The sequence below is a fragment of the Dermacentor albipictus genome, chromosome 1, assembly GCF_038994185.2.
Source record: "Dermacentor albipictus isolate Rhodes 1998 colony chromosome 1, USDA_Dalb.pri_finalv2, whole genome shotgun sequence".
Lineage (NCBI taxonomy): Eukaryota > Metazoa > Arthropoda > Arachnida > Ixodida > Ixodidae > Dermacentor > Dermacentor albipictus.
In genome coordinates this window covers 41,620,149-41,645,510 of record NC_091821.1, presented here as the reverse complement: position 1 = coordinate 41,645,510, position 25,362 = coordinate 41,620,149, and the positions used below count along the sequence as shown (strand labels likewise).

The 25,362-nt window shown below is 47.5% G+C and overlaps 1 protein-coding gene across 4 annotated transcripts in view; it reads right to left on the bottom strand.

Annotated features, from left to right (window-relative positions):
- drosha (ribonuclease 3 drosha) overlaps positions 1-25,362 on the bottom strand; it is a 213,848-nt gene that overhangs the window by 38,920 nt on the left and 149,566 nt on the right. For all 4 annotated transcript variants that reach the window (XM_065438063.2, XM_065438068.2, XM_065438088.2 and 1 more), the window contains 3 exons: positions 22,765-22,870; positions 13,991-14,123; positions 4,300-4,382 (listed from right to left, as the gene is read on the bottom strand). In XM_065438063.2, the coding sequence (XP_065294135.1) occupies positions 4,300-4,382; positions 13,991-14,123; positions 22,765-22,870 (322 nt within the window). The remainder of the gene's footprint in view (positions 1-4,299; positions 4,383-13,990; positions 14,124-22,764; positions 22,871-25,362) is intronic.

The window sequence follows — 25,362 nt, the reverse complement described above, 5'->3', positions numbered from 1 at the left end:
GCTCCAAGCCGCCGCATGTGTACGCCGCTACGTTCAAATGGCGCCCTCGGCGCAACCGATGTGGGAGCTGTCGTACGCAGCAGTCTGGAACGCCCATCGCGCCGCCGCTATCTTCGAGAGTGTTGCGGGAAAGCTCGCCTCCTGTCAACAGAGCGCACTTGGTCTGGGGCGGCGGAGTTCGATATATCCATTTTACATCCGGCCCCGTTCGAAATAAAAAATTAAAAATGCATGCGATTTTCCACGTGATATAGAAAGTGTTCGATATACGCAATAATTCGATATATCCGTGTTCGATATATCGAGGTTTCACTGTACTACTGAGAATGTTCTCGTGGTCACAAAATCAGTCAATAGCTGATGGTGGGCTTTGCTGCTTGTGATGATGACATTGTGAAAGCAAGAGCAAGCGCACTGTCTTTGACACGAGATTGTAAATTTGCTGCAGCATGCAGTGCAATAATATTTGGCTCACAAAGTTCACAAGAGCCTCTTCTATTGATTGGCAATGTTTTTCTTACTATGTTCAAGAAGTGTTTCAAGGCCCCTTTAAAACGAAGTCACCATCTTCCTCGCTTGTCCAGCTAAATGACAATTTCCTTTTTGTATGCCTCATTTTCTTCTCAATTCTCCTAGGATTTCACTCGACAAACAGTTAGCATGATGCACATTGGGCCACTTTTTCACTGACAGCTTCCACATGGATGTGGGGAAAAAGAAGGTAAAAATGAATCATGCAGATGCACAATTACCTGTTTCAAGTTGTACCAGGATTTTGTTTTAAAGGGGCCCTGAACCACCCTCAGGCTTGTTGAACAAACACATTCCGTGGATATCATATGCTGCTGTGAACATATCAGCCAAATTTTGCAGTCGTCTGGAGCTCACAAGTGGAGTGCGAAGTCACATTTTTCTCAAACACTCCCTTTTCAAGTAGAGGCCTTCTCCTGACCCATTTCAAAGCTACCGGTGCCTTGCATGTGTCATCACATGCAAGATTTCCATAGACTCCTGCTATTGGCCGATAGCTGACATCGATCAAGCAAGGTATTTAGATCAGTGTGCTTCTTCCTGCTGTTACTGTGTATACATGTATTTATTAATGCGGCTTACTAAACAAACTCAAGTAAGCAAAAATCTGCGTTTTGAATTTTGGTAAGAATTGCATACTATCAGAAGACACTATCGTCTGCTCACGCTCCACCACATCTGCCCATATAGGAACGAAACTTTGAACACACTGCTTATCGGTGTCGTAGATATTGGGTCTCGCAAATTTTTATTAGTATTGGAACAATGAACTAGCCTCTAACAATGTGAAACTTAAGGTCAGACCTCATGTATGCTTGCCACCGTGTGCTCACTCCTGGCCACTCCTGACTCAGCGCCTTGGAATATATCACTTCGTAGTGATCTGTTGATAGCGCTTCAAAATGCCCAATTTGGATTTGGCTACTATCCATCGGTCAAGCTGGTGCAGCACAAAGCCGGTCTGCACCAAATAGCACGACCAGACCGGAACACATGAGTGCAAGCTTGGTCTCCAGCCCTGTCGTACACACTACACTTGGCCACTACAGTTGCATGTAGCTGTGTCTGCTGCAACTGCATGTCATGCACATTGCGGCCGCCACAAGGTGCCGTGATGAGCCCGTTCGCTGTGCTCACTATGGTTTGCTGAAGACAACCGTATGCCTTGACTGGCCTTTGTGGGTGACATGGCTCCAGGTAGAGAGTACTTCAGGCGCATGGCGAGCCGGCTCGAGCGCCAACGTCTGCCTGAAACAGGTCTGCTTCCCAAGTTGCACACCTTCGAGGTGTGTTGCCATCATGGTTGAAGCTCATAATGTTAGGAATACTTTCAATGCAAGTCTGAAGTGTGGCATCCATCGCTTAAGGCACAGATATAGTCTGATGTGTTCACCATGCCAGGCAGTGGTTGTCGAAGTTGGATCTGTCATGCTGGTGATGCCAGAATTGCCTAAAATTTGCCCCCTCTGTTAAATGTGGCCCGCAGTAGCGCGGTGATTAGCTATTGCCACGACGCATGTGCACATGTGTGTGTTGGGTGAGCACTTTTGCATTTGGCAAAGGTTCAAACTTGGAATGCTCGCTTCAGCACACCTGAACTGTAGGCCAGCATTGCTGCCGGCCAGCCAAGCTAGCGCTTGATGCACCCTGGTCTAGCAGCTCTGGCGTGAGATAGGACATCATCTATTCCCGTGCCAGCCGTGCGGAGCGCAGCTGGTCACGTCAACTGTACCAGACACAACTCGAATTTTTGCCCACATAGCATAACTACGCCACGCAAGGCACCCATATGCGATATGTCAGACTATATCTGCACCTTTAAACCAATGTGCGCACTGCCAACGTACTCGCATGACTGAACATAAAGACGACATTCTGTTCGACCCTCGGAAATTGCATGATTATTGATGAAATAGGTGCAAAATGAAATATGCTACTCATGCCACTCAGTGCGAGAAACCACTGCCGCACGTTGCTATCTTGTACAGCCCAGCAATGGGATGAAATACCTGTGGAGACACGGTAAACTCAACCATAAGTTGAGAGATAGCCTCCATGTTTGCCGTGTTGTAGGTGCCAAAAATCGGAAGTTGCAATGTCTATGTCTACCCTGCTCCGCCATAGTCTTTGCAGTGCAAGGTATTGAAGAAGAGAGAGAGAGATTTATTTACAGAAAGGCAGAGAGGTCAGCCTGAGCTATAACTTGCTCTGGCCTGCCACTCTACACTGAGGAAAAGGGACGGGCAAGAAAAGGGCTTATGAATGATGTTGATGATGATGATATAAGGAAGAGGTATGCATATACAAGTTCAAAGCATTGTGGTATGTATCTCTAAAGCCGTACTTCAAGCCCAGTGGCTTGGAGAAAGGCTATAGCAACATTTGTTATTAGGGCTGCACTATTTCCATTAGTAAAAGAAACTCGTCTGATAGCGGCCTCTTATTGACTTATATGCAATGGAAGAGACCAGTTGCTGTCGTTCTTGCATGTACATGGGACAAACACAAAATATATGAACAAGTATTTCTCATAACTTACAGTATTCACAGTTTGGGCTAGTATCACTGCAATGTATCAGATGTCTATAACGGTTGGTGAATGCAACACCAAGGCAAATCCAGTGCACCATGCTTGTTTGGCTTCTTTTGAGCTTGTAAAGCATACGAAATTTCATTTCTTGGTCTCATTTATGTACTCGCTTGTGCCGTTGATGTGGTTGGTTCCAGTGTTCCAATGTATGGTTGTGTATTGTGCAACAAAGTAGGGTGTTTGTGTCTGTTTTTGAGAATGAAATGTGTACTTCAGGAGCATTATTTAAAGCAGTTTTCGCTTCAGCATCTGCCTGTTCATTCCCTATCACACTATAGTGTGAAAATATCCACTGAAAGGTGGATACTCTGCATCTACTGAATGCATTGAAGTACTTTTTGCTGCAAAGTATTTACGAAATAGTGTACTTCAATTTCAAATGCGTTTCACGACTTCGATAAAAAGTGGTTCAGGCCCCCTTTAACCAAGAAAACATACACAGCCTACATATATAAAACTGCACAAGCCCACCAGAAATATAGTGGCAAATCCATCCTCACACAAAATTAAAGCTTGTAAATTATCCCCTATTAAAAGTTCAAGTTTTTACATTCTGTACCATTGCAGTGCTACAAGAAAGCTTCATCTGAACAGGCATCATCAGAACTTCGGAAAAATCACCTACTGTTAGTGTCAGCAGCAACAATATCAAGTGTCGGCAGTAAGAAGAAGGAACAAATAGTACTAAGTATGCATGCACTACGTACAGAGACAAAACACAAAGCCCGCTAAAATTTGCACTTGGACTTGTTGACAGAAGAAAACAGGGCAAGAAATAATTATAATAAGCAAACATTATTTCAAAAGAAAAAAGGACAAAAAGTTATTAATAAGCAAACATTTATTCTGAAATCTCCTTTGCCCAATGAATCAACCAGGTGGGTGACGAGTTACAAAATGAACTTTGCGAGATATCATCTGCACATGGTTCATTTGAAGTCTAAAACTTAGTTTAAATTTTTTGTGGAAAATAATCAAAGCACATTTCTTTATTGGTTTATTTTTAGGCAACAAACGAGTGAAACAACATCTAACAGGCTGACATATACACTCACTGCACAGACACCACGAGAAGAAAAAGAAAAGAGGCTCATGAACAGTGGCAAGACAACAAAATCACAACTCGTACTGTTACAAAAGCACACAGCTGACTTAGCTTATTAATGCTACTAGCTCACCTGCAGTCGTGGAAAGAAGCACACCTGACAGAATGCATTGCAGTACTCCAAACCCTGGTCAACAAACAGTGCTCCCAGGAAAGCTGCAGATGAAAACAAAGGTTATTAGGAAACAAAGTAAAATGTATTTGGTTTAAGAAACCGTGCAGTCATAAGTAAATGTAACCCTAATAATTGTATTTCATAACTCAGTTTTGGGAATTAAGTTCACCGACTGCATGCATGCTTACAGAATTGAGGAAGTTGGGAAAAAGACAGGAGGAAAGGCGGTTAAGTGGAAACAATAAAGAATAAGCCTGATGTATTTTTTGTGTTTTTGCAATGTGCAGAATTCTAGCAAGGCACACCTTGAATTTAAGGCACACATCATCATCAAAGAGAGCAGCACCCATCAGTGCACAATTTGTCACTTTTTTTGACAAAGAGATGAAGTCTCTCGACTGTTAATTTTGACATGGGAACTTTTCAGGCATGTTTTTACTATATAAGGTATATTTATTGGTTATTGTTCTGATTATTGTCAAGCAGTCATAAATCAGTTTTTTTATTTGTTCTTTCCTATTGGAGCCTTGTCCATTTGATAGGTTAAACTCATCTTTTTGCCATATGTGCCCTCGCCCTCTGATTATTTTGCTTTCACTGCATTTTCTTAACAGACGGCCGAGCAATTTGTAGATAATGTCATGCTTTTGAGTCATCTGCCTCAGTACTGTATGACCCGTGAATTCACCAACTTGAGAAAGATGGTATGAAAAGCTGTCACTCTTACCATCAGTCAAAAAGTCTAAAACCACACTAACAAAGCCCTGTCAACATATTAAACTGATTGACAGTGTTAAATAAAAGTGCCTAGTTCCTTTGAAAATGGCTCCAAACCTCTTCATGCTCATCAAAAATCTTGTGATATGTAAAAACTGTAGACCCTGAGAAAGTAGAGTAAAACAGTTCCATGTATGTACTGCTGTACTGGCAAAGTTAGATAATGAGTAAAAAGCATAAAAAAAAAGATTTTTGAAAATTTCATTCTCAACCTTTTACCTTTAGTTTAACTAGGCAGCTTCACCAGGTACCGTATTTACTCGAATTTAACGCGCACCGATTTTCCGATAAAATGGGTCCAAAAATTGCATGCGCATTAGAATCGAGTACGACCCTAAATTCGCGTTACCATATCGCCATCGGCATTCAAAAAATAGCCGCCTCGTACGCGCTTCAAGCCTAGCTGCCGTAGCTTCCTCTATACGCATACATCCATGTTGTACATGTAACCAGGCACTGGTGTAATGTACCGCCTGTATTCCCGTTTTCTGCGTTTATTCAATCAGCATGGAAGCGCCAATCGCGAAGACACGCCGAGTCCACCATGATGCCGCATTTAAAAGGAAAGTTATCATGTGCGTGGAGACGGACGGAAATCGGGCCACATCACGGGCGTTCAGAGTTCCCGACCCTTGCGTGTGGGACTGGTGCAAACAGAGAAGGAGAATATTTTTGCCAGCAAAGCAACACAAGGAAGGGTTTCAATGGACCGAAGCAGGGCCGCTTCGCCGAAATAGAAGAGCTGCTCGCAGAATACGTGCAAGAGTAGTGAGCGGCACAGCGGCCTGTGACGACCGATCTGCTCAAAGCACGGGCGATGCAGTTGGCCCTACAGAAAGGGCTAATGCGGAATGACTTCAAAGCGAGCAGGTGCTGGTTATCAAATTTTATGAAAAGAAAAGGCTTTTCTCTTCGAAGGCGGACAGGGATATGCCAAAAATTGCCGGAAGAATATGAAGAGAAATTGCACAGTTTTCAGTGGTACGTTTTGAAGTTGCACCATAGAAACGGCTACCACTTCGGACAGGTTGGAAATGCCGATCAGACGCCGCTCTACTTTGACAGGTCTGCCACCACAACCATTGAAAAGAAGGGGGCGAAGCAAGCGCGCATTTTGTCTTCTGGCCACGAAAAACTAGATTCACTGCAATGCTTTGTTGCACTGCGGATGGGTACAAGCTGCCCCCATATCTTATTTCAGATGAAAGACGCTCCCAAAAGTGCGTGCAAATGAATAAGGTTGGATGACCATGGACTTGGTTGCTGACTGGATCGATAACATTTGGTGGAAGAGACCCGGCGGCAGTTTGCGTCTGCGTAGGATGCTTGTGCTTGACGCGCTTAGGTGCCACCTTGACCAGCGCATCAAGGACAAGCTGGCTGCATGCAACACCAACCTTGTCGTGATACCCAGTGCATGACATCGCAGCTCCAGCCGCTCGATGTTTGTTTGAACAAGCCAGTGAAAGACAGCATTCGGGCACTCTACACCAAATGGCTGCCGCAAATTCACGCCCGCCAATAAAATGAAGCGTGCCTCACTGCAGGACTTTGCTGGATGGGTGAAAGATGCATGGTGCACGATCCCGTCTGCCATGGTCAACAAGGCCTTTAAAAAGTGCGGGATTTCGAATGCCATGGATGGCACCGAGGATGAAATGCTTTGGTCTGTTGATAGCAAGAAGGAGCTGTTTGATAGCGATGACGAGTGATATCTATTGCCCCATGCGACTCGTACCGGCACAGTGAAAATCTTGGCGGCAAGGTATGCCGCTTCCATTTGTGTTTTTATCCATTGCAACTTTAGTGTATTGGGAATAAATCTGTTTTTTCCAAATTAGAGAAAATAGTACTTTTATATGAAAGCACAAAGTGCACGGTATTGTACTATATTTTTTTTTTGACATGGAAAGCAAGTGCGCGTTACAATCGAGGTTTTCATTTTTTGGTCACGAAAAACGGGTGAGCGTTAGAATCGAGGGCGTGTTAGAATGAAGTAAATACGGTAGTTTGCGCAAAGTGTAATGCTGGCTAGTTCTGGAAATCGTCACTAGCACATCGCTGGAGCAGTTCCTGCACAACCCCTCAAATTTTCTCAACGAAACCCTTCAGTGTCTATGGGCAACAGTTAGAGAAATGCTGGTGCAAAGAGTACAGCACATCTAGATGGACTTTCCTGCAAGGCCTGACAAGTAATTCTGAGATGTGGCACAGTTGTGCAACACCGAGAATGAATCAGTAAGAGAAAAATTGAAGATGGTGATAGTACTCCAGCACATGCACCAAGAAGGCAATAAATAAAAAAAAGTATATAGGCAGAATATTGACCTATACAGCACTTGGTCTGTGTTATGTAAAACAGAGAGAACCACCAGCTTCCTTGACAAATAAAGACGTACACCAACCAAGTAATACTTACTTAAAAGACAAGACTCGGCCCTTCTGGAAAAAGCGATCCATTATTATCACTTTTGCCACCGGCCCCCTGCCAAAAGCTGTACGCTTTTGGGCGGGTGTTCACACTTGCTTTCCTCATCGACCAAAAATGGAGGCTTGCTACAAATGCCGCCGTATCGGACATCGCCAGGATGTCTGTCCCGCCCCAACTAGCGGATGTTGCCACAATTGCGGTGACAAGCACACGCCAACGGAACCCCCAACCTGTACACCCAAGTGCATTGTCTGTGGGGACGAGCATCATACTGGGAATATTCAATGTAAGTACCGGTACACACGCCCGCCACCACGCACCCAGCCAACCACCGGACGCCAGTAGAGAACCCGGGAGCAGAAGCCAGCCCCACAAAAGTCATCGCGCTGTGCAAGCACTGCGCGCTCCATTCCATGTGACCATAGCCACAAGCCCCAGCAGGACCTCACCTGGGCCAACCATGCAAAGAAATCGCCGCCTGCCCCCGCCCAGAAAACTCCGGACTACAACGAAGGGGAGCTCCGGGCCCTGCGGGAGGAGGTAAGACGCCTCACAGTCCTCACTTAGAGCTCACTTCCCTCTCCTACTCTTTCTCACTCCCCCCCCCCAACTTCACCTCCTACTCTATCACAAACCAACACCGCTCCCTCTCAATCACCCCCCTCAAAAAAACAATGTATCACTCCCCCACCCCTCCCCTCTGAGCCGATCGATGTCGACTCCAAATTGAAAGCCCTCCCTGACCAATTCGACAAAAAACTCAAAGAGATTGCGGTTCGCCTCGAAAGCAAATTCAATGCTCTCATCACTGACCTCACTACGAAAGTGGAGACGCACTTGGAATGCTGCATGGAATCTATACTTCAGAAAATGGTCAATCTCCTCGAAGCACGCCTCACGTAGCTTCCCCCGCTCTCTACCCCCCTTCTCCCCACAGCACAACTAACTGCCATGGAACCCCACATCCCAATAGACGCGAGACTAACCCCTCTTATCCATCCCTCTATGCTCCAATATGGCAGGACGGGGCAACAATAACTCCCTTCACATCATAACCTGGAACTGCCGCGGCTTCCGGGGCAAGCGCGTGCCCCTGCAGCTTCTACTTCCTACACTTTCCCCAACACCCCAAGTCCTTCTTCTCCAAGATACCGCCAATCAGGCCACACTCCCCAGTTACAACTCCACACACTCTGACACCACAAACAGACCCAGGGCGTCCACACTTGTGCACCGCACTCTAACACACAAGACACATTACATCACATCAGAGACGCCCTGCGTGATCACCGAAGTTATCCATCATACACATACACCCCATCCATCTTTACCACACCCCATCCCAACCGATGGCCTCGTTGGACTCCCTCCTCCGAGAGTTGTACCGCCTAGCAGGGAAGCACCCCGTACTAATCGGTGGGGATTTCAACAGCCAGCACACTGACTGGGGATATAAAACAACCACACACAGAGGTCGCAGGCTCTCGCTGCTCATGCAGAACCTCCAGCTTTCCGCCCACAACTTTCAGATGCCTACGCGAATCGGCAATAGTGTCAGCATGGACACTAGTCCGGATCTGGTGATCAGCCGCTCCCTCTGTGCTGTGACCTGGATGAGAACACAACACACACTGGGCAGTGATCATTACATGATACAAGTCACTGTCCCATTCAAACCACCCCGCCACGCCTACATGACACACACACTCAATAACTGGGACGCCCTCCGCATCGCGCGGACTGCCCTCCCTGACAACCCCATCACCGACATCACCGACTGGGTAGACTCTCTTCAGACTGACATCCAACACCATACGCAGCTGATTGAAACCACCACAGTGTTAGGAATGGCCGTACGGGGTGACAACGTGCCAGCTATTTCAGCCCGCTGCACGTGTTCCCAACCAACCGGATGGGGCGCACTTCAGAGAACTGCGAATAAACCGGCAGCCACGTGGCACGGGGTCAGCTCAGGAATGTGGTACTCGGCCGCGCCAACCGGGACAAAGCAGAGTTCTACGAAGCCCTCTAACGTCGGCTCCGGATCTTTACACCTGTGTGTGTGTGCAACACGAGTATGTGAGCCCACCTCCTCCAAAAGGGCGGGTCATCTTCAGTGACGTCGAACGATGACTGGACGAACATTTCCGTTCGCTTGGAATCAAGGGGGACCAAGTGCTTATAAGCAGTGGTTGCCGGCTGCTAGGGTGTGCTCGTCGTCGGGAGCTGAGTGCTCGTTGTCATGCTCGAAATGTACTCGTGAGCTGCGTGCTCGTAAGCTGTTTGCTGCATGTTAGTCTTGCGGGCTCCATATGGGAGTCACGCTAGACTGTCGACGTGTCTTGTCGAAAATGTTAATATGTAAATAAATCCTGTTCACCGAGTTCCTGTCTACGACCTTCAACTCCTTCAAATGGTGGCAGCGGCGAGGCCGTCCGACGACTCCTACATCTGGTTGACAGCGGTGGGATTGTCCGCCAAACCTGACAACAGACACCCCAACTCTAGACACCCGACTCGCCCTCCTCTGGGAGGCCTACCACAGCCTGCTAGAAAGGTGGAAACAGGGTGAACATAACAGAACACTAAAGAAACGCTTAGCCGCTTTACAATCCCAAATTTAACTACATTCAGAGGAGCTCTGCCGCTCAAATTGGGGGCAAGTATGCGACGGCATTGCCGGCAAACTGACAACCAAAAGGGCATGGCACCTCCTCTGACACCTCATCAATCCATCAAAAACAAAAGACACCACCCAGCACCACGTCACCCGGCTCATACACACACACGGACAACCCTGATGCTCTCTTGGGTACACTCCGCAACACATACACTTCACCTGGCATACCATCTCCTCTTCCCTTATACACAAGACAGCCGAACCCCGAACTTGACACCGACATAACAGAGGCGGAGGTCAGAGCAGCCCTCATGACTCTCCGCACCAATTCCGCGCACGGCCCCGACCAGGTCACCAACACAACGCTTCGTAATCTGGGCAATCAATAGATTACTCGCATCACGGAGTACTTCAACCAGTGCTGGAAAGAGGGCACCCTCCCCCAGTCCAGGCAACATGCAAAGGTAATCTTCATTCCGAAGCCCAACAAACCACTTACACTCCAAAACCTTCGCCCAATCTCGCTAACCTCCTGTCTCGGAAAGCTTTTCGAGCATGCGGTATCAGCGAGGCTCGCACAGCACATTACCGACCATGACTTATACCCTCACAGCCTGGTGGAATTCCGCACCCATTTGTCCACACAAGACGCCATGTTGCAAATCACCCATGACATCTTCGATCCGCTCATTCCAAGCCACACAAAGGCAGTCCTGGCTTTGGATTTATCCAAAGCCTTTGATTGCGTCGAACATCACGCGATCATGACTGCACTCTCCCCACTGAATGTGGGCGCACATACGTACACCTACATTCAGGCATTCTTCACAGCACGCACGGCCGAGCTTCACTTCGGCCCACTCACCTACCCCACATACTCACTAAATAGCGTAGGCACCCCACAAGGCTCTGTCCTCTCACCTTTCTTATTTAGTATCACACTCATCCCCCTAGCACGACAATCGGCAACCATTCCTCACTTGAAACATACTCTCTACGCAGACGACATTACACCATGGACTACCCATGGCAGTGATGGCGCCATACAGGACACCATCCAAGCAGCCACCAATCTGACCCAAAACTATGCAGTTAGCGTAGGACTTTCTTGTTCCCCAGAGAAGTCTGAGCTGCTGTGCATTCGTCCCAAGAACCGCAACTTGCCCTGCTCCCCCATTGTCATCGAGCTGGACGGTAGACAGATACCAGAGGTCGAAACTCTCAGGATACTTGGTATGTACATCCAGAGTGATGGGAAGCACACGACTACACTCCGGAGACTCAGGCACGTAGTAGGGGCGATCTCGCACCTCATCCGCCGGGTCTCGGGCCACCACAGAGGCATGAGGGAGCGTGATCTATGCCGACTTGTTTACGGCTTTGTACTCAGCCGTGTACTCTACTCCACCCCCTATCTCAAGCTTTCTCGCCGTGAAACTGACGCCATGGACGCTCTTATTCGCCGGGCATACAAAGTCGCCCTCCACCTTCCCATAAATACACCTACCGACCGACTCTTACAATTAGGCCTCCACAACTCAATCGGGGGAACTTGTAGACGCGCACCGCCAAGCACAATACCTTCGTCTCACACAAACCAACACTGGCCGGTACATACTGCACTCCCTTGGAGTCCGGATACCAGCCAACGATCCGACATTACGCTCCATATCAAAAGCCTTACACCGCGAACTGCTCATTAAGCCACTCCCCCATAACATGCACCCCGACCACCATGATAAGCGCCGCAGAGCTCGAGCTACAGCACTGCATTGTTACTACGGCTCGGAACCGGACGCCGTACGGGTAGATGCAGCCTGCAAGGGTGATGAAGCGGTCGCTGTCGTGGTGGATCACACACTCTCTTCGATTGGAACGCACACACTCGCCCAAGACACCTCTCCCGAAGCTGCAGAGGAAGCCGCCATTGCCCTAGCTATCATCAACACAGAAGCACAGTATGTTTTATCAGACTCCAAAACTGCAATCCTAAATTTCGCACGAGGCCGAGTCCACGTCACTGCTTTTTGCATACTGGACTTGCCCGTTGCACCCCCGCCTCGTCATGTGGAGCTGATTTGGGTGCCCACGCACTGCGGGAATCCTGGAAACGAGGCCGCCAACCTTTTAGCCTGAGGTTCTTTAAACCGGGCTCTTGCGGCCTCCTATCCGGGATTCACGAAGGAGCGCGCGCACACTTTCAACGAACTGACGAATGCCTCCAAGGCGGCGCGTCAGCTGTACCCTGCACCGCACAAATCCCTTAGCAATCGATAAGCAACCCTTTGGCATCGATTACAAACTCATACTCTCCCATCTCCTCTGACGCTTTCTCACTATCACCCACTTTTCCTCACATCAGCCTGTAATCTCTGTCTCGAACCTCGTGCTTCTGCTCTCCACCTCCTTTCTCATTGCCCGGCGGATCCTCCCCCGCAGGGCTTCGAGCACCTGAAGACCTGGGGGGACTGGGAGACCCTGCTGCGCTCTGGAGACCCGGTTGTGCAGACCATGGCTACTGATTGGGCTGCCAGCGTTATGGAGCGAAGCAACATAAACGCTTGAGTGCAGTGGGGTCATGCGGGGGCCTGGGAGCCTACAGGCCCCAAACTCCTCAGCCTTACAATAAAGTTTTTATGATGATGATGACGTTTCAGCTGAAGCCTTGTTCACAAGTGGGACAAAAAGGTTGAAGTGCCTGTTTAAACAGGTTTTAGCATGTGGCGCAAGCACCACGCGTAAGACGGGGGGAGGGTTCTTTCGTTTCAATTGAACGTGTATTCTGCAGATTGTATCTCAAGACTCCAGGTACAGACGTGACTTCCAGTTTCTTTCCTGGCAAATTAGACTAGATTTCATCCAGTCAATATTGTGCGTAGTCGTTGCTATGTGCTCTGCCAAAGCATTTCCTGGTGTTGTTTACAAGATCCCCTAAGCGGATTGCAATTGCGTCTACATAGGGGAGACGGGCAACTTTAAACAGCAGCTGTGCCAACATCAAAACAATGTGGATAAGAGAAGAGTGGCTTCAGAGCACGCAGCAAGGACTACACACAATATTGATTGGATGAAATCTAGTCTAATCGGCCAGGAAAGAAACCGGAAGTCACGTCCATACCTGGAGTCTCTCGAGATACAATCTACAGAATTTCAACCGAAACGAAGGAACCCTCCCCTAGTTTTACGTGCGGTGCTTGTGCCACATGATAAAACCTATTTAAACAGGCACTTCAACCTTTTTCGCCCACTTGTGAACAAGGCCTCCCTATGGAAGCCGAAACGTCTTGTTTTTTAAATAAGTTTTACTTGGTCGATGTACGTCTCTCTTTGTCATGTCTCATCCCGACCAGATGGGTTTCCATCGAACTCTCGATTACACCAGCTTCCTTGTCATAACTTCTGAGCAAGGCAGAATGCCAGAATCAAATTAAGAGGCAGTTTGCTCTTTGTACTAACAGTTGAAAGCACACGGACAGTATATAAGGACATACTAAGCATATAGAGCATGGTATGGCAAGGTACAGCGAACTATTCTGTTGCAGAATGGAGTAACAACAAATGGAACACACACACACACACACACACACACACACACACACACACACACACACACACACACACACACACACACACCCACACCCACCCACCCACACACACACACACACACACACACACACACACACACACACACACACACACACACACACACACACACTCATGTGGTGCTCAAAGACCATTCATTTTGCTGTAGCTGCTCGAAACGAGGCCATGAGGGGAAATAGTTACAAGTCTGGGCACTAAGTACAAGTCTGGAGTCTCACCTTCAAGAATGTCGGCACGATCTTTAGTCTTGAGCTCAGCCTTTGGGTACGGATATATAGTGTATTCCACCATCCCCAAATCATCACACACTACTGCTTGTGTCCGGTTGTTCACCAGAGAGCTTCGGAGAAGCTGCATGATACACAGACAAGTTAGTTTGATCCCATGAGCCTAATAGTGAAAATAAAAGATGAAGAGGAAAAAAACTGTCTATAACATCACGAGCAGCAGTGTGCCACACTTTCTCTGAGGCATTCTTGGATAATGCAGCAATGATAGCCATGGCAACTGTGTGCAACAAGGACTGCAGTAGATTGCATGTATTATACAAGGCTCGGCAAGTTGCTTATAGACAAACTTTTAATTTCACCCTCCAATCTTGCAGGCATAAACAGCCGTTTCAACTCTGCTTCACTCAGTCACTATGCAGTGGTGTAGGCAGACATAGGGGGAGGGCGAGCACGCACTTGACCTCTCCCGGGGGGTGAGGCCGGCGAATGTTGTTGCACATTGTTTTATGCAAGGTATCCTTAGCACACAGAAATTTCAGGAGGGGGGGGGGATTCTACAAGTCTGCTCGTAGACTGGTGGACAAAAGTGTATTGAAAAGATGGAGAGTTATATCAGAAGTGAATTGATTTGTCTTTTCTGAAATTTTGTTAAAACAAATTCTACAGTGAGCATGTGGATAACTTTAATCACCCTTATACTTCATCAAAACTGTGGTGAACCAATCAAAAGGCACTTTTTAGCAGATCTTATAGCAGAAAAACATCTGCTTTTGTACTAGCAGACATTCCAGCTTTTGTGGCATGACATTTTGGATAAACAAATGACACTACACAATACAGTGCAAGCTCTGAAACTATTAAATCATTTACAAAGCTATTGATACATAAAACTCCTGTAAAAATATATTTAAAAGGAATTACCACTGCTTAAAAGACAATGGCAATAGCAAAATTAGATTACTCACAGATGGTGAAATCTCACCCTGCACACAACATTAGTATCTAGTTTTGCTGCTTATTTCTGAGAAACTACAAGCTTGCAAGTGCAACTGAGTCTCTTCTGGCCCTCCTTCAACAGTGCCTCACTGCTGTGGATGTGAGAGAAACGTCTGGTTCGGCATCTCCTTCTGCCGATTTTATTTCATCCTGGAAATCCTCTTTATCTGCTTTTTTTTCCAGGCACATCAAATCGCTATTGTTTAATTCCTGTTTTGCGCTCACTGCTGATGTCTTCACATGTAATCACTGCTGCTGTTGCTTGCAGGTGAGCTTTGCTGCTCCGAGAAGTTGTTATTGGCTTAGTGGAATCACCACACTTGCGACGGAGGAGTCAATGTACCTCGCTTTGTTGTTCTCGTGAATCAACGTGCGGAAGGCAGATTCACAACCAAAAATGTGTCTGACGACGGCAACACTACTTAAAGCGAAATTTGAGCATAGCTCAATACGTGTTTTTATTTTGTGATATAATGAGACAAAGTATTTGAGACCGAAATCACTGCATTGGCTGGCAGTGGGCCAGTGCCCTCAGTGCCTTATTAGGGGGAGCGGCAATATGGGAACACTGGCATGATGAGCAGCATCGGAGCCCGCTGTGGAAGAAGATGATGATGAACACGCGGGCAGTGGCATGAGCGTGGTCAGTGTAGAAACGCTGGCATGATGAGCGGCATTGGAGCCAGCCATGGAAAAATAAGACGACAATGAATGCGCAAGCAGTGGCATGAGCACATTCGCCCAGTTATGCCGAGGGACGCCGATGCTCAACCCAGGAACAGGCATCTAATAGTTGCCCTCTAAGATACCTATGTGCCACCACACATCGGCTACAATCCAGTGCATGTGTGAGCTCTAGTTTCGTTTTCAGTGTTACTACCATCAAGCCTCTAGCAGAAGTATTTGGAGCATATATGGAGCAGCAATCATTGACCATATGCGGCTTTTGTAGCAAATGTAGCAGCCAGTTCCACTAATGCAACGATATTTATTTGCAATATTTTCTGCATTTACTTTCTGCCCCCCACATCTGGGTGTGCAGTAAAAAAATTTCATTTGTCTTCGGTACTACCAAAATCCTTCAATGCTTTTTCTGATCAACAAAGTTATGCCTTAGTTAAATATGGAGTGAGCACTGGCTGCTAGGGGTGCCACAGCCTGTGAAAGGCATTCAGCCCATGTGGCAGCCGCAGGCAGCCGTCTTCTCTTGAGGAGAAATGGTGTGCTATCTTATAGCACTTTGACTTTACACGGTACCTAGGCTTTTTCCGGCACATGTCATGGCATACTGATGGAGAAAAGATATGACTTTTTCAATGCAAGCTCAGTGACAGTTTTGGTTATGCACAATGTACTGCACAAATTATCGGTTGCTACATTCAAAATGGCTTTCCTTATTTCAAGCTCTGTTTTATTCAAATATATTTAGTTCCCTTGGAATTCGAATTAACGAGATTATACTGCATATACAACATTTAAATTCACTTTATTATCTATTTAACACAACTCTATCACCAGAAGCATAAGAAATTATCAGTTTTCATTGGACAGATAATGGCATAGTAAAGAGTCATATTACCCTTTTGCTGCTGTTCTCCCCATCACTTCCACTAGTTCAACCACCTGCCAGCTTTAAGAGGAAGCTTTAGCTCAAGGGCTCCTATCTAAATGCATGGGAATGGAGAAATCGTTTTTTTCAGCAACTACTGCAACAAATTTGATGAGGTTTGTTGCATTGAAAAGAAAATGTTAAAACCTATTGACTGTTGGAAGCAGACATTCGATTTAGGTCATTGACTTTTTAAATAAAAATTAGTAGAAACTGCAAGTTTTCCAAAAACGAAGCTATCAAGTTTACAACTCTATAACTCAGCAATGAAAAATATTACAGTTCTGTAAACTCTGTCTAATAGTACATCTAAAATGGACAAAATTGATATATTATACAAGGCTCTGTGCCCCTCACCAGGTCTGGCCATATTGAGCTGACAAGCTCAGAGCGAACAATGTGTGCTGACGACCGTGTTTGCAAAGTATTAGATCGCTACGCATTGCGGAAAGGTCTGAAATTTCAATCCGAAAACCATTTTCCTTTTCTTTTGTAGTGACCACGCTCCAAGCTAGACGGTGACATACTCGTGTCCCTGTGCCTACGTACTTGTGTCCGCAGTGTGACGTCAACCATTGAGACACGTGACTTCGAGAATTATTCAAGGCAACATCTGTTATTTGTGTGATCTGTTGCTTGAATTGACAAATTGAAGTTTAGAAAATAGATGAAACACACAAACGGAATGTCTGCGTGTTTCTTGTTTTACTTCACACCGAAGCAATAGAGATGTACTTCCGCTTCGTCTGCATGTTCTAACGGTCGTGCAGTCATGTGCACAGGTACCGAAACTATGCCATTTTCTACCGTGTTCCAGTACGTGATCATCCCCTGCTATCCGCTTGTCTGCCTCAGAATTCGTGTAGCATTGAATTATATCGGTAGTCATGTGTCCTTATGCACAGTGAGCAAAATCAAGCATTGCACGAAACGAGAGTTACAACAGCTCGCACACGACACCGTCAGCAAAGATGCGCAGCAGCAGGGGGAGGGGGGGGGGGAAGAAAGAAGAAGATAAAAAAAAAGGTAGTGACTACAGTGACGGGGCCCGGCACTTTAACATCTGCACTACAGTGACGGGGCCCGGTACTTTAGCATATGCACTACAGTGACGGGGCCCGGTACTTTAACATCCACACTACGGTGACGGGGCCCGGTACTTTAACATCCACACTACGGTGACGGGGCCCGTCGCTTTAACAACACTACACCTACGGGGCCGTCACTATAAAGATGTCGGTATTGGGGGCGAGGACGACTTACAGAGTCGCCATCTGTCGGAAGCGCCTCACATGCGTCGGCGTTAAATAAAGGTTAAATAAACATACTACGCGGCAGCCCTCCTGAACAATTTTGCAAGTACTCTCGAAATGGCAGTATTTTACCTTTAACATAATCATGCTGGACAAACAGAAAGCACAGAATGGTTTACATTGATTGATTGATTGATTGATTGATTGATTGATTAACTTTTATTTTACAGTCCTGCAGAACGCATATTAGCACGTTGCGGGCCGCTCCCACGACGGGACCGACAGGCCTAGCCTGCCAGCCGCATCGTGGGCCTGCTGGACAGCCCAACGTTGCTCAGCCAGGAGTGGGTTGCGGAGGGCCGCCTCCCTCCTAGCTGAGCTGCGGTCAGGGCTTGCTATAGAGATACATCCCCAGAGCATGTGCGAAAGTGTTGATCTATCCCCGCAAGCAGGGCACGCGTCATCAGTGTAAATCTCCGGATATATCGCATGCAACGTGAACAGGTTGGGATAGGTTTCTGTCTGCAACAGTCTGAATGTCAGTGCCTGAGGCCTAGTGAGCTTGGGGTGAGGAGGAGGGTATCGTCGCCACGAGAGATAGAAGTGTTTAAGAAGTTCATTATAAGTGGCAGGCGCGTCCCTACCATGCATAACTGTAACCATGGTTTACAAACGCTATCTCTTTGCCTACTACATACAGTAAGCTGGGACACTGCGAGCGGTCGCCGCAATCGATTCCACCGAACCGGTTTGCGTGAAACGTAAGCAATCGCTGAGAAAACTATGTGAAATATGTTCTTATAGTGGGATAGCTGTCTGTGTAACTAAATGTAGCATAACAGAATGAAGCTGCAATGCAGCGATCGCACGGGTTCGCGGTGACCGACTTCGCGTCTGCATGCATGTCCTCGCGCAATGTTTCGCTTTCGCTCCGAGCACGTTTTCGCACCGTGCCGTGAGCTTTATGCCGCAGCATATGAGCATTTGACAGTACGCAAGCAACCATTGTTGCATGGACACTATCGGAGCTCTTCAAAAATAATTTCGTTATAGCTAGGGTCTTCGACGCCTATAGCGACTTGTGATATGTTCCGTCGCGATGATTCAGTCTTAATTTTCTTTTTCTTTTCTTCTAAAGTCTTGGAAGCTTCAATATCATTATTTCTCAAATTTAATCGAACTGCATGTTTATCGGTCTTCTAAGCGAGCAATTACCCGCTGCTTATTTTTCTTAATTCAGTAGAATATTCATTATCTGGTGCTACACAAGCAGGAACATGTGCCGTGCCTTTTTTAACGTGTTTACCGTTCCCCTTCCATTAGAGTGAACTTTCTTTCTTTATTATAATCGTCATAGGTGTTGTGCATATGCAAAAGATTATACATTCGTGGACAAGTACCCATTGCGGTCGTTCGATCCGTATGTGTGCAATCAATGTATTCCATTACTGCACGGAAGTTGCTGACATCGTGAAATTCACGTGGTGTTGTGGACAGTACTGGAATAAAATACCGCGGTCCGTGAAGTGCTTGGCATCCCCATAGGCGCCAGCATCGAGAAGCTCATGCAGCTGGGGGTCCACAACACCTTCGATGAGGTTGGGTCACAGAAGTTAGTCCAGGTTGTCAGGCTCGCTTCCTCGCCTGCGGGGAGGCGGATCCTGGAGGCGCTGGACTTTAACCCGTCAGGGAAAGGCGGTGCGTGCTCGACGCGTGGTCGCGGGAGGCCGTCACGGTCTCGCCGTTCCCGCGCAACGTGCACCCGCAACGCAATGTAGGCACAAGCCGGGCCCGAGCGGCCGCACTTCTCGGATCCGTCGCCGACGATCCACGACCGGTCGCGTTCGTCGACGTCGCCCAATACGGTTCGTCCGACCGGTTCGCGGCGGCCGTGGTGGATCACAGGGGCAACCTAACGCCGCGTCCGTGCGAGGCAGGTGTCCGGATTGCGGAGATCCATTCTGAACTTTAGAACACATGCTCTGGCGGTGTCCCTCGTTACGGAACCACGGTCATCTTACCACGGAAGAAGAGTGGGAGGAGGCGGTCAGGCACGGCCTGCCCCTCCCGACGTCGGAACGGCTCGCGGCGGCCCCCTCAGGGGGTTTCGGAGTCGCTCCTCAGGACCTTAATAAAGTTCACTGCCTGCCGTGAAGTGCTCAAAGTTGTTTGCATAGAATGTTTGAAAGAAGTGCGACCATTGACGTCGCTACAGTGTTGACTGCAGGGCTGAGGTTAAAGCGCCGGGCCCCGTCACTGTAGTGTATATGTTAAAGTACCGGGCCCCGTCACTGTAGTGCATATGTTAAAGTGCCTGGCACCGTCACTGTAGTGCATATGTTAAATTACCGGGCCCCGTCACTGTAGTACAAATGTTAAAGTGCCGGGCCCCGTCACTGTAGTACAAATGTTAAAGTGCCGGGCCCCGTCACTGTAGTCACTACCAAAAAAAAAAACGAGGAGAAAAAAAAAAAATGAAGGCGGGGCCCATGACGTATGTATCCCGCGATCCTCGAGTTCCGATATGAGAGAACGCAAGGAAGGAATTTCGTTTGCGGAGGCTAGATGGGGCAAGTAGAGAGAGTGCAGTGGAGCTCGCCTTCTGAAATCATGGGTTCACAGCAGTGAAATATTTATATCTCGGCTATTAATGAGCCAATTTGAAAACTTCTTGCATCAGAACACTCCCTAGAGGACACGTAACAACTTCCAGCGTATAACCAAAATTTGCACTGGGGCCTGGTGAGGGGCCCTTTAAATTCACCAATGTGTGAGTAGGACTTTCGCAAAATCCTTGTACACATTGTAAGAAATTCACACAATATATAAATTAATACAGTCGACTCTCTTTACAACGGACCCTGATAATCCGAGAAAAAAACGTCCATTTTTATTCGAAGTCCGTAATATCCAAAACGCCTCACTTCCGAAACTTTCATTATTATGTCTCACAACTTTATTGCAAAGGGTGAGTGACGAACGTCTAAGGTAAAAAGCAAACAAAAGAAGTTGCAGTTTTGCAGCAGTAGCAGCGAGCGAATTGACTTTTGTGCTGTCTCTCGCTTCAATGCGAACTAAACGTCGAAAGCACAGCGCATACGAAGCTACCGTCACTGGTTTTTCCACATCGCAGATCACTGTCAAGTTATGGCACCCACACGCACTTTGTCATTGTAGATTACTTTCAAGATAAGTCGGCCACACGGTGCGCACTTGGTCTGCATCGCAGATCGCTTTCAAGATACAGCGCCCACATGGGCGAGCACTTTGTCCACATCGCAGATCTCTTTCAAGATACAGCGCCCACGTGTGTGGGCACTTCGTCCCCATCACAGATATCATTTAAGTTATGGAGCGCGGGCGCGCACTTTGTCCACATTTCAGATCGCTTTCAAGTTACGGCGGCCACGCGGGCGCACACTCTGTTCACATTGCAGATTGCTTTCAAGATAAGGCAGCCGCAGGCGCGCACTTTGTCCACATTACAGATCGCTTTCAAAATACGGCAGCCACGCGGTCGCATACGTTGTCTACACTGCAGATAGTTTTCAAGATAGACACCCACGCGGGTGAGCACTTTGTCCACACTGCAGATCGCTTTCAAGACACTGCGGCTGCGCCGTATACAGCAGGCGGCATAGTAGAACCCCCCTCTCTCTTGCCTCCCTCTGTGCTTCGTGCGAGAGAGAAGACAGCGCGTTTCCACTCCTCCTTCCTCCCTCGCGCACACAATATTGAGCCGCAATCGTCGGCTGACCCTCGCAAGTCAGTTGTCAGCCTGTGTCGACCCGGCAAAAGTACATTTTATACGCCCGATCTTAAAAAAATTGCCACTAATTGCAACCGCTGCAGCCGATAGTCCGTTGTAGCGCGGTCCATTAAAAGCGAACTTTGTTGCATTAATAAAATAGGTAGACCAACCCAAGGCTGAAATGTGGTCCATTATATCCGAAAGTCTGTTATACACGGGTCCGTTGTAATGAGAGTAGACTGTATATCAATTTTTTTCACTATGTATGTTCTAATGGATGCAGTTTACAGAACTGTTTTTGGTGCAGAGTTAAGGATTTGTCCGATTTGACCGATTTTCACCAATGTTTGTAAAAATGTCCAGGTCCTAAATCAGAATTGCGCTTCCAACAGTCACTGGAATCTAACTTTTTCTCTCAAGCGCACTAAATTTCATTAAAATCAACGCAGGGCTTATTTCAGAAAAGCATTTCTGCATTTTACATGTATTTGAATAGACGGCATCGGAGCTGGGCACGAAATAAAGCTTCCTCTTAAAAGCTGTATTGTAGTGCACATGCACATGGCCTGACTTGGCATCTGCAAAGCTGGCAGCTGCTAAGTGAACCACTATCTTGGGTCTGACTCAAGATACCGGCTTCCTGACGGACATATTGAAATGTTGTAAATCACTGTCAAACTTAGCATCTGCAAAGGTGGACAATGACTGCTACAGTAATAGTTATGGTACAGAAGTAGCAGTCTAGTACAACTTTACCAGTGATGACTGGAAAGGTGGTTAACTAAGTCAGAGTTAGTCACATTGAAAGTTCTAGCAGGAAAAATCGGGAATATAACCACATAAGACAAGTGCAAAAACAGCACTAATATTGTGCGCTGCTTCTTTGTTTCAGCTCTTGGCTTTTTACACTGTGACTCTTAGTTATATGTGGTTGTTCCATATTTATTCACCTATTTGCGTAGTACAGATGAGTGTTATTTCTCCACAAGTGGCATCAGTTCTTTGTGTAACTTGTGACACCAGCGTGTTAACACACCTTTGAAACAACCTCAGGAGAATGAAAATGAATATTCAGTACTGCCACGTGGACTGATAAGGTAAGACAAGACCCTCCAATGCTGAGGTAACACAACCACAGTACCCAAGGACTTACAGATAAATGGCCTTCATGGTGCTCTGGAAAGTACTTGTAGAGATACTCAGAAGCAACCAGCTGCAAAACGGTGTCGCCCAGGAATTCTAGCCTCTGGTTTGAGCCCCTGGTCAGAGTACAAAATGGGTGAAAAATTTTTAATCAGACTATATAGCTTTTGAGCACTCTCTTGCATGTTAGCAGCAGTGGGCCTCAGAAGAACCCTTAACATGATAAGGCCTTAACACAGCTGTTTTTGCTCTGTTCTGTCACCCTCATGGTGCCCATTTTTGTCTGGAGAAAGGCTGCTGAGAGCAAATGCTTCTTGAAATAGCCCTCTGGTAATGGAGGTCACTGCTCTACATTACCGTCACTACACTAGTGACAGAGTTTCATCCTGCCCGATATTAAATGATCAGAAAGAGCTGCTGAATGCCACTGAGCCTGTACATGGTTCGGTCACCTCAGGCACTAATTTCCCGCTGTCACTGATGAAATCAGTGTACATTATTTGGTTTGAAGAATGCAAATTCTTAGAGCGGAGCTTACAGATAATTATCTCTTATGAAGCACTTAATCAGATTATAATCAGAACAGTATCCATGAAAGCTAGCTAAAATCAAGGACAAAATTGCAAAATGTACATAGACCGGCGTCATTGTCTTTTTAAACAACAATGTTTTATCACGTCTATGATAGAAGAATTTGTGTATATTGTTACGGGAAGGAAGAAGCGTTCGTCTATTTACAAGTGGCTTTTAATGGCTGAGCCAACAAGCGTAGAGCATCGATACTGTTAAACACTTCTTCGTCGTCTCTAAGACCACCATCAGCGTCGTCTTCTTGCCACATTACCGACTGTGACATCACCCCCGTTGGAAAAAGCACCTGATTGGTGCGGCTCATCTGTCCGAGAAAGGTAAGGTTTGAGACGGCTGACGTGGATGATGTCAGAGAGAGGTGAAGGCACCGTGGCATCCAGCGAAGACACTTCATATGTGACAGGGGTCACCTGGCGAAGGATGCGGTAAGGGCCATAGTATCGCGAGAGGAATTTCTCCGAAAGACCAACATGCCGAGTTGGATACCAGACTAGCACAAGAGCACCTGGTTCATAATGCACGTCGTGATGGCGCTGGTCGTAACGGCACTTCTGGCGTGTCTGTGAAGCAGAAAGACGAATGCGGGCAATCTGGCGTGCTTGGGTCGCTGTGGTTATGACATCCCGAGTGTACTCTGTCGGCCAATCGAGCGTGGTCGAGAGGAGTGTCTCGAAAGGCAAAGTTGGCTCACGGCCGAAGAGGAGATAGAAGGGGGAATAGCCAGCTGTGTCGTGGCGCGAGGAATTGTAGGCGAACGTGACAAATGGTAGAGCGATGTCCCAGTCGCGATGATCGGAGGAAACATACATTGCGAGCATGTCAGTTAATGTGCGGTTCAGGCGTTCGGTAAGACCGTTAGTTTGAGGATGGTAAGCGGTAGTAAGTTTGTCTTTAGTAGCACATGATCGAAGTAGCTCGTCTATGACTTTGGAAAGAAAGTACCTGCCGCGATCGGTGAGAAGTTGACGAGGTGCACCGTGGTGCAAGATAACGTCGTGAAGCAAGAAATCAGCAACGTCTGTAGCGCAGCTGGTCGGTAGGGCTCTAGTAATGGCATAGCGAGTTGTATAGTCCGTGGCGACGGCAATCCACCTATTTCCGTCATTCGACATAGGGAATGGTCCGAGAAGATCAACGGCAACGCGAAAAAAGGGGTCGGCCGGTATATCCAAAGGCTGCAGCAGTCCGGCAGGAGGCACAGCTGGTCTTTTCCGGCGTTGACACGACTCACACGCGGCAACATAGCGGCGAACGGAGTGGTTGAGACGGGGCCAGAAGAACCGTCGCCGAATTCGGTCATAGGTCCGCGTAATGCCAAGGTGTCCAGCGGTGGGAACGTCGTGCAGTTGCTGCAGTACAGTCTGTCGCAGATGAGACAGAATGACGGTCAGGAGTTCGGGCCCGTCGGGGTGCATGTTGCGGCGATACAGGATGCCATTTTGTAGCACAAACATGTGAAGGGATGGATCAGACGGATCAGAGAGCAGGCGTTCCATAATTGGGTGTAACGACTCATCGCGTCATTGTTCAGCGCCAATGTCTTGCAAGGCAGAGAGCGAAAGAACGCAGATCGGTGCGACATCCACTAAGCCGTCCGGTACATCGACGGGATGTCGAGACAGGCAGTCGGCGTCCTGATGTAGACGACCCGACTTGTAGACCACAGTGTATGCGTATTCCTGCAGCCGTAGGGCCCAGCGACCGAGGCGTCCGGTGGGATCCTTAAGGGAGGAAAGCCAACAAAGGGCGTGGTGGTCGGTTGTAACTGTAAATGGCCGACCATATATATAGGGTCTGAACTTGCCCACCGCCCAAATGAGGGCGAGACACTCGCGCTCAGTAATCGAGTAATTGCGCTCTGGGGGAGAGAGAAGGCGGCTGGCGTAGGCGATGATGCGGTCGTGCCCACATTGGCGTTGAGCTAAAACTGCGCCGATGCCGCAGCCACTAGCGTCAGTGCGGATTTCTGTCGGAGCGGAGGCGTCAAAATGGGCGAGAACAGGAGGTGTGGTGAGCA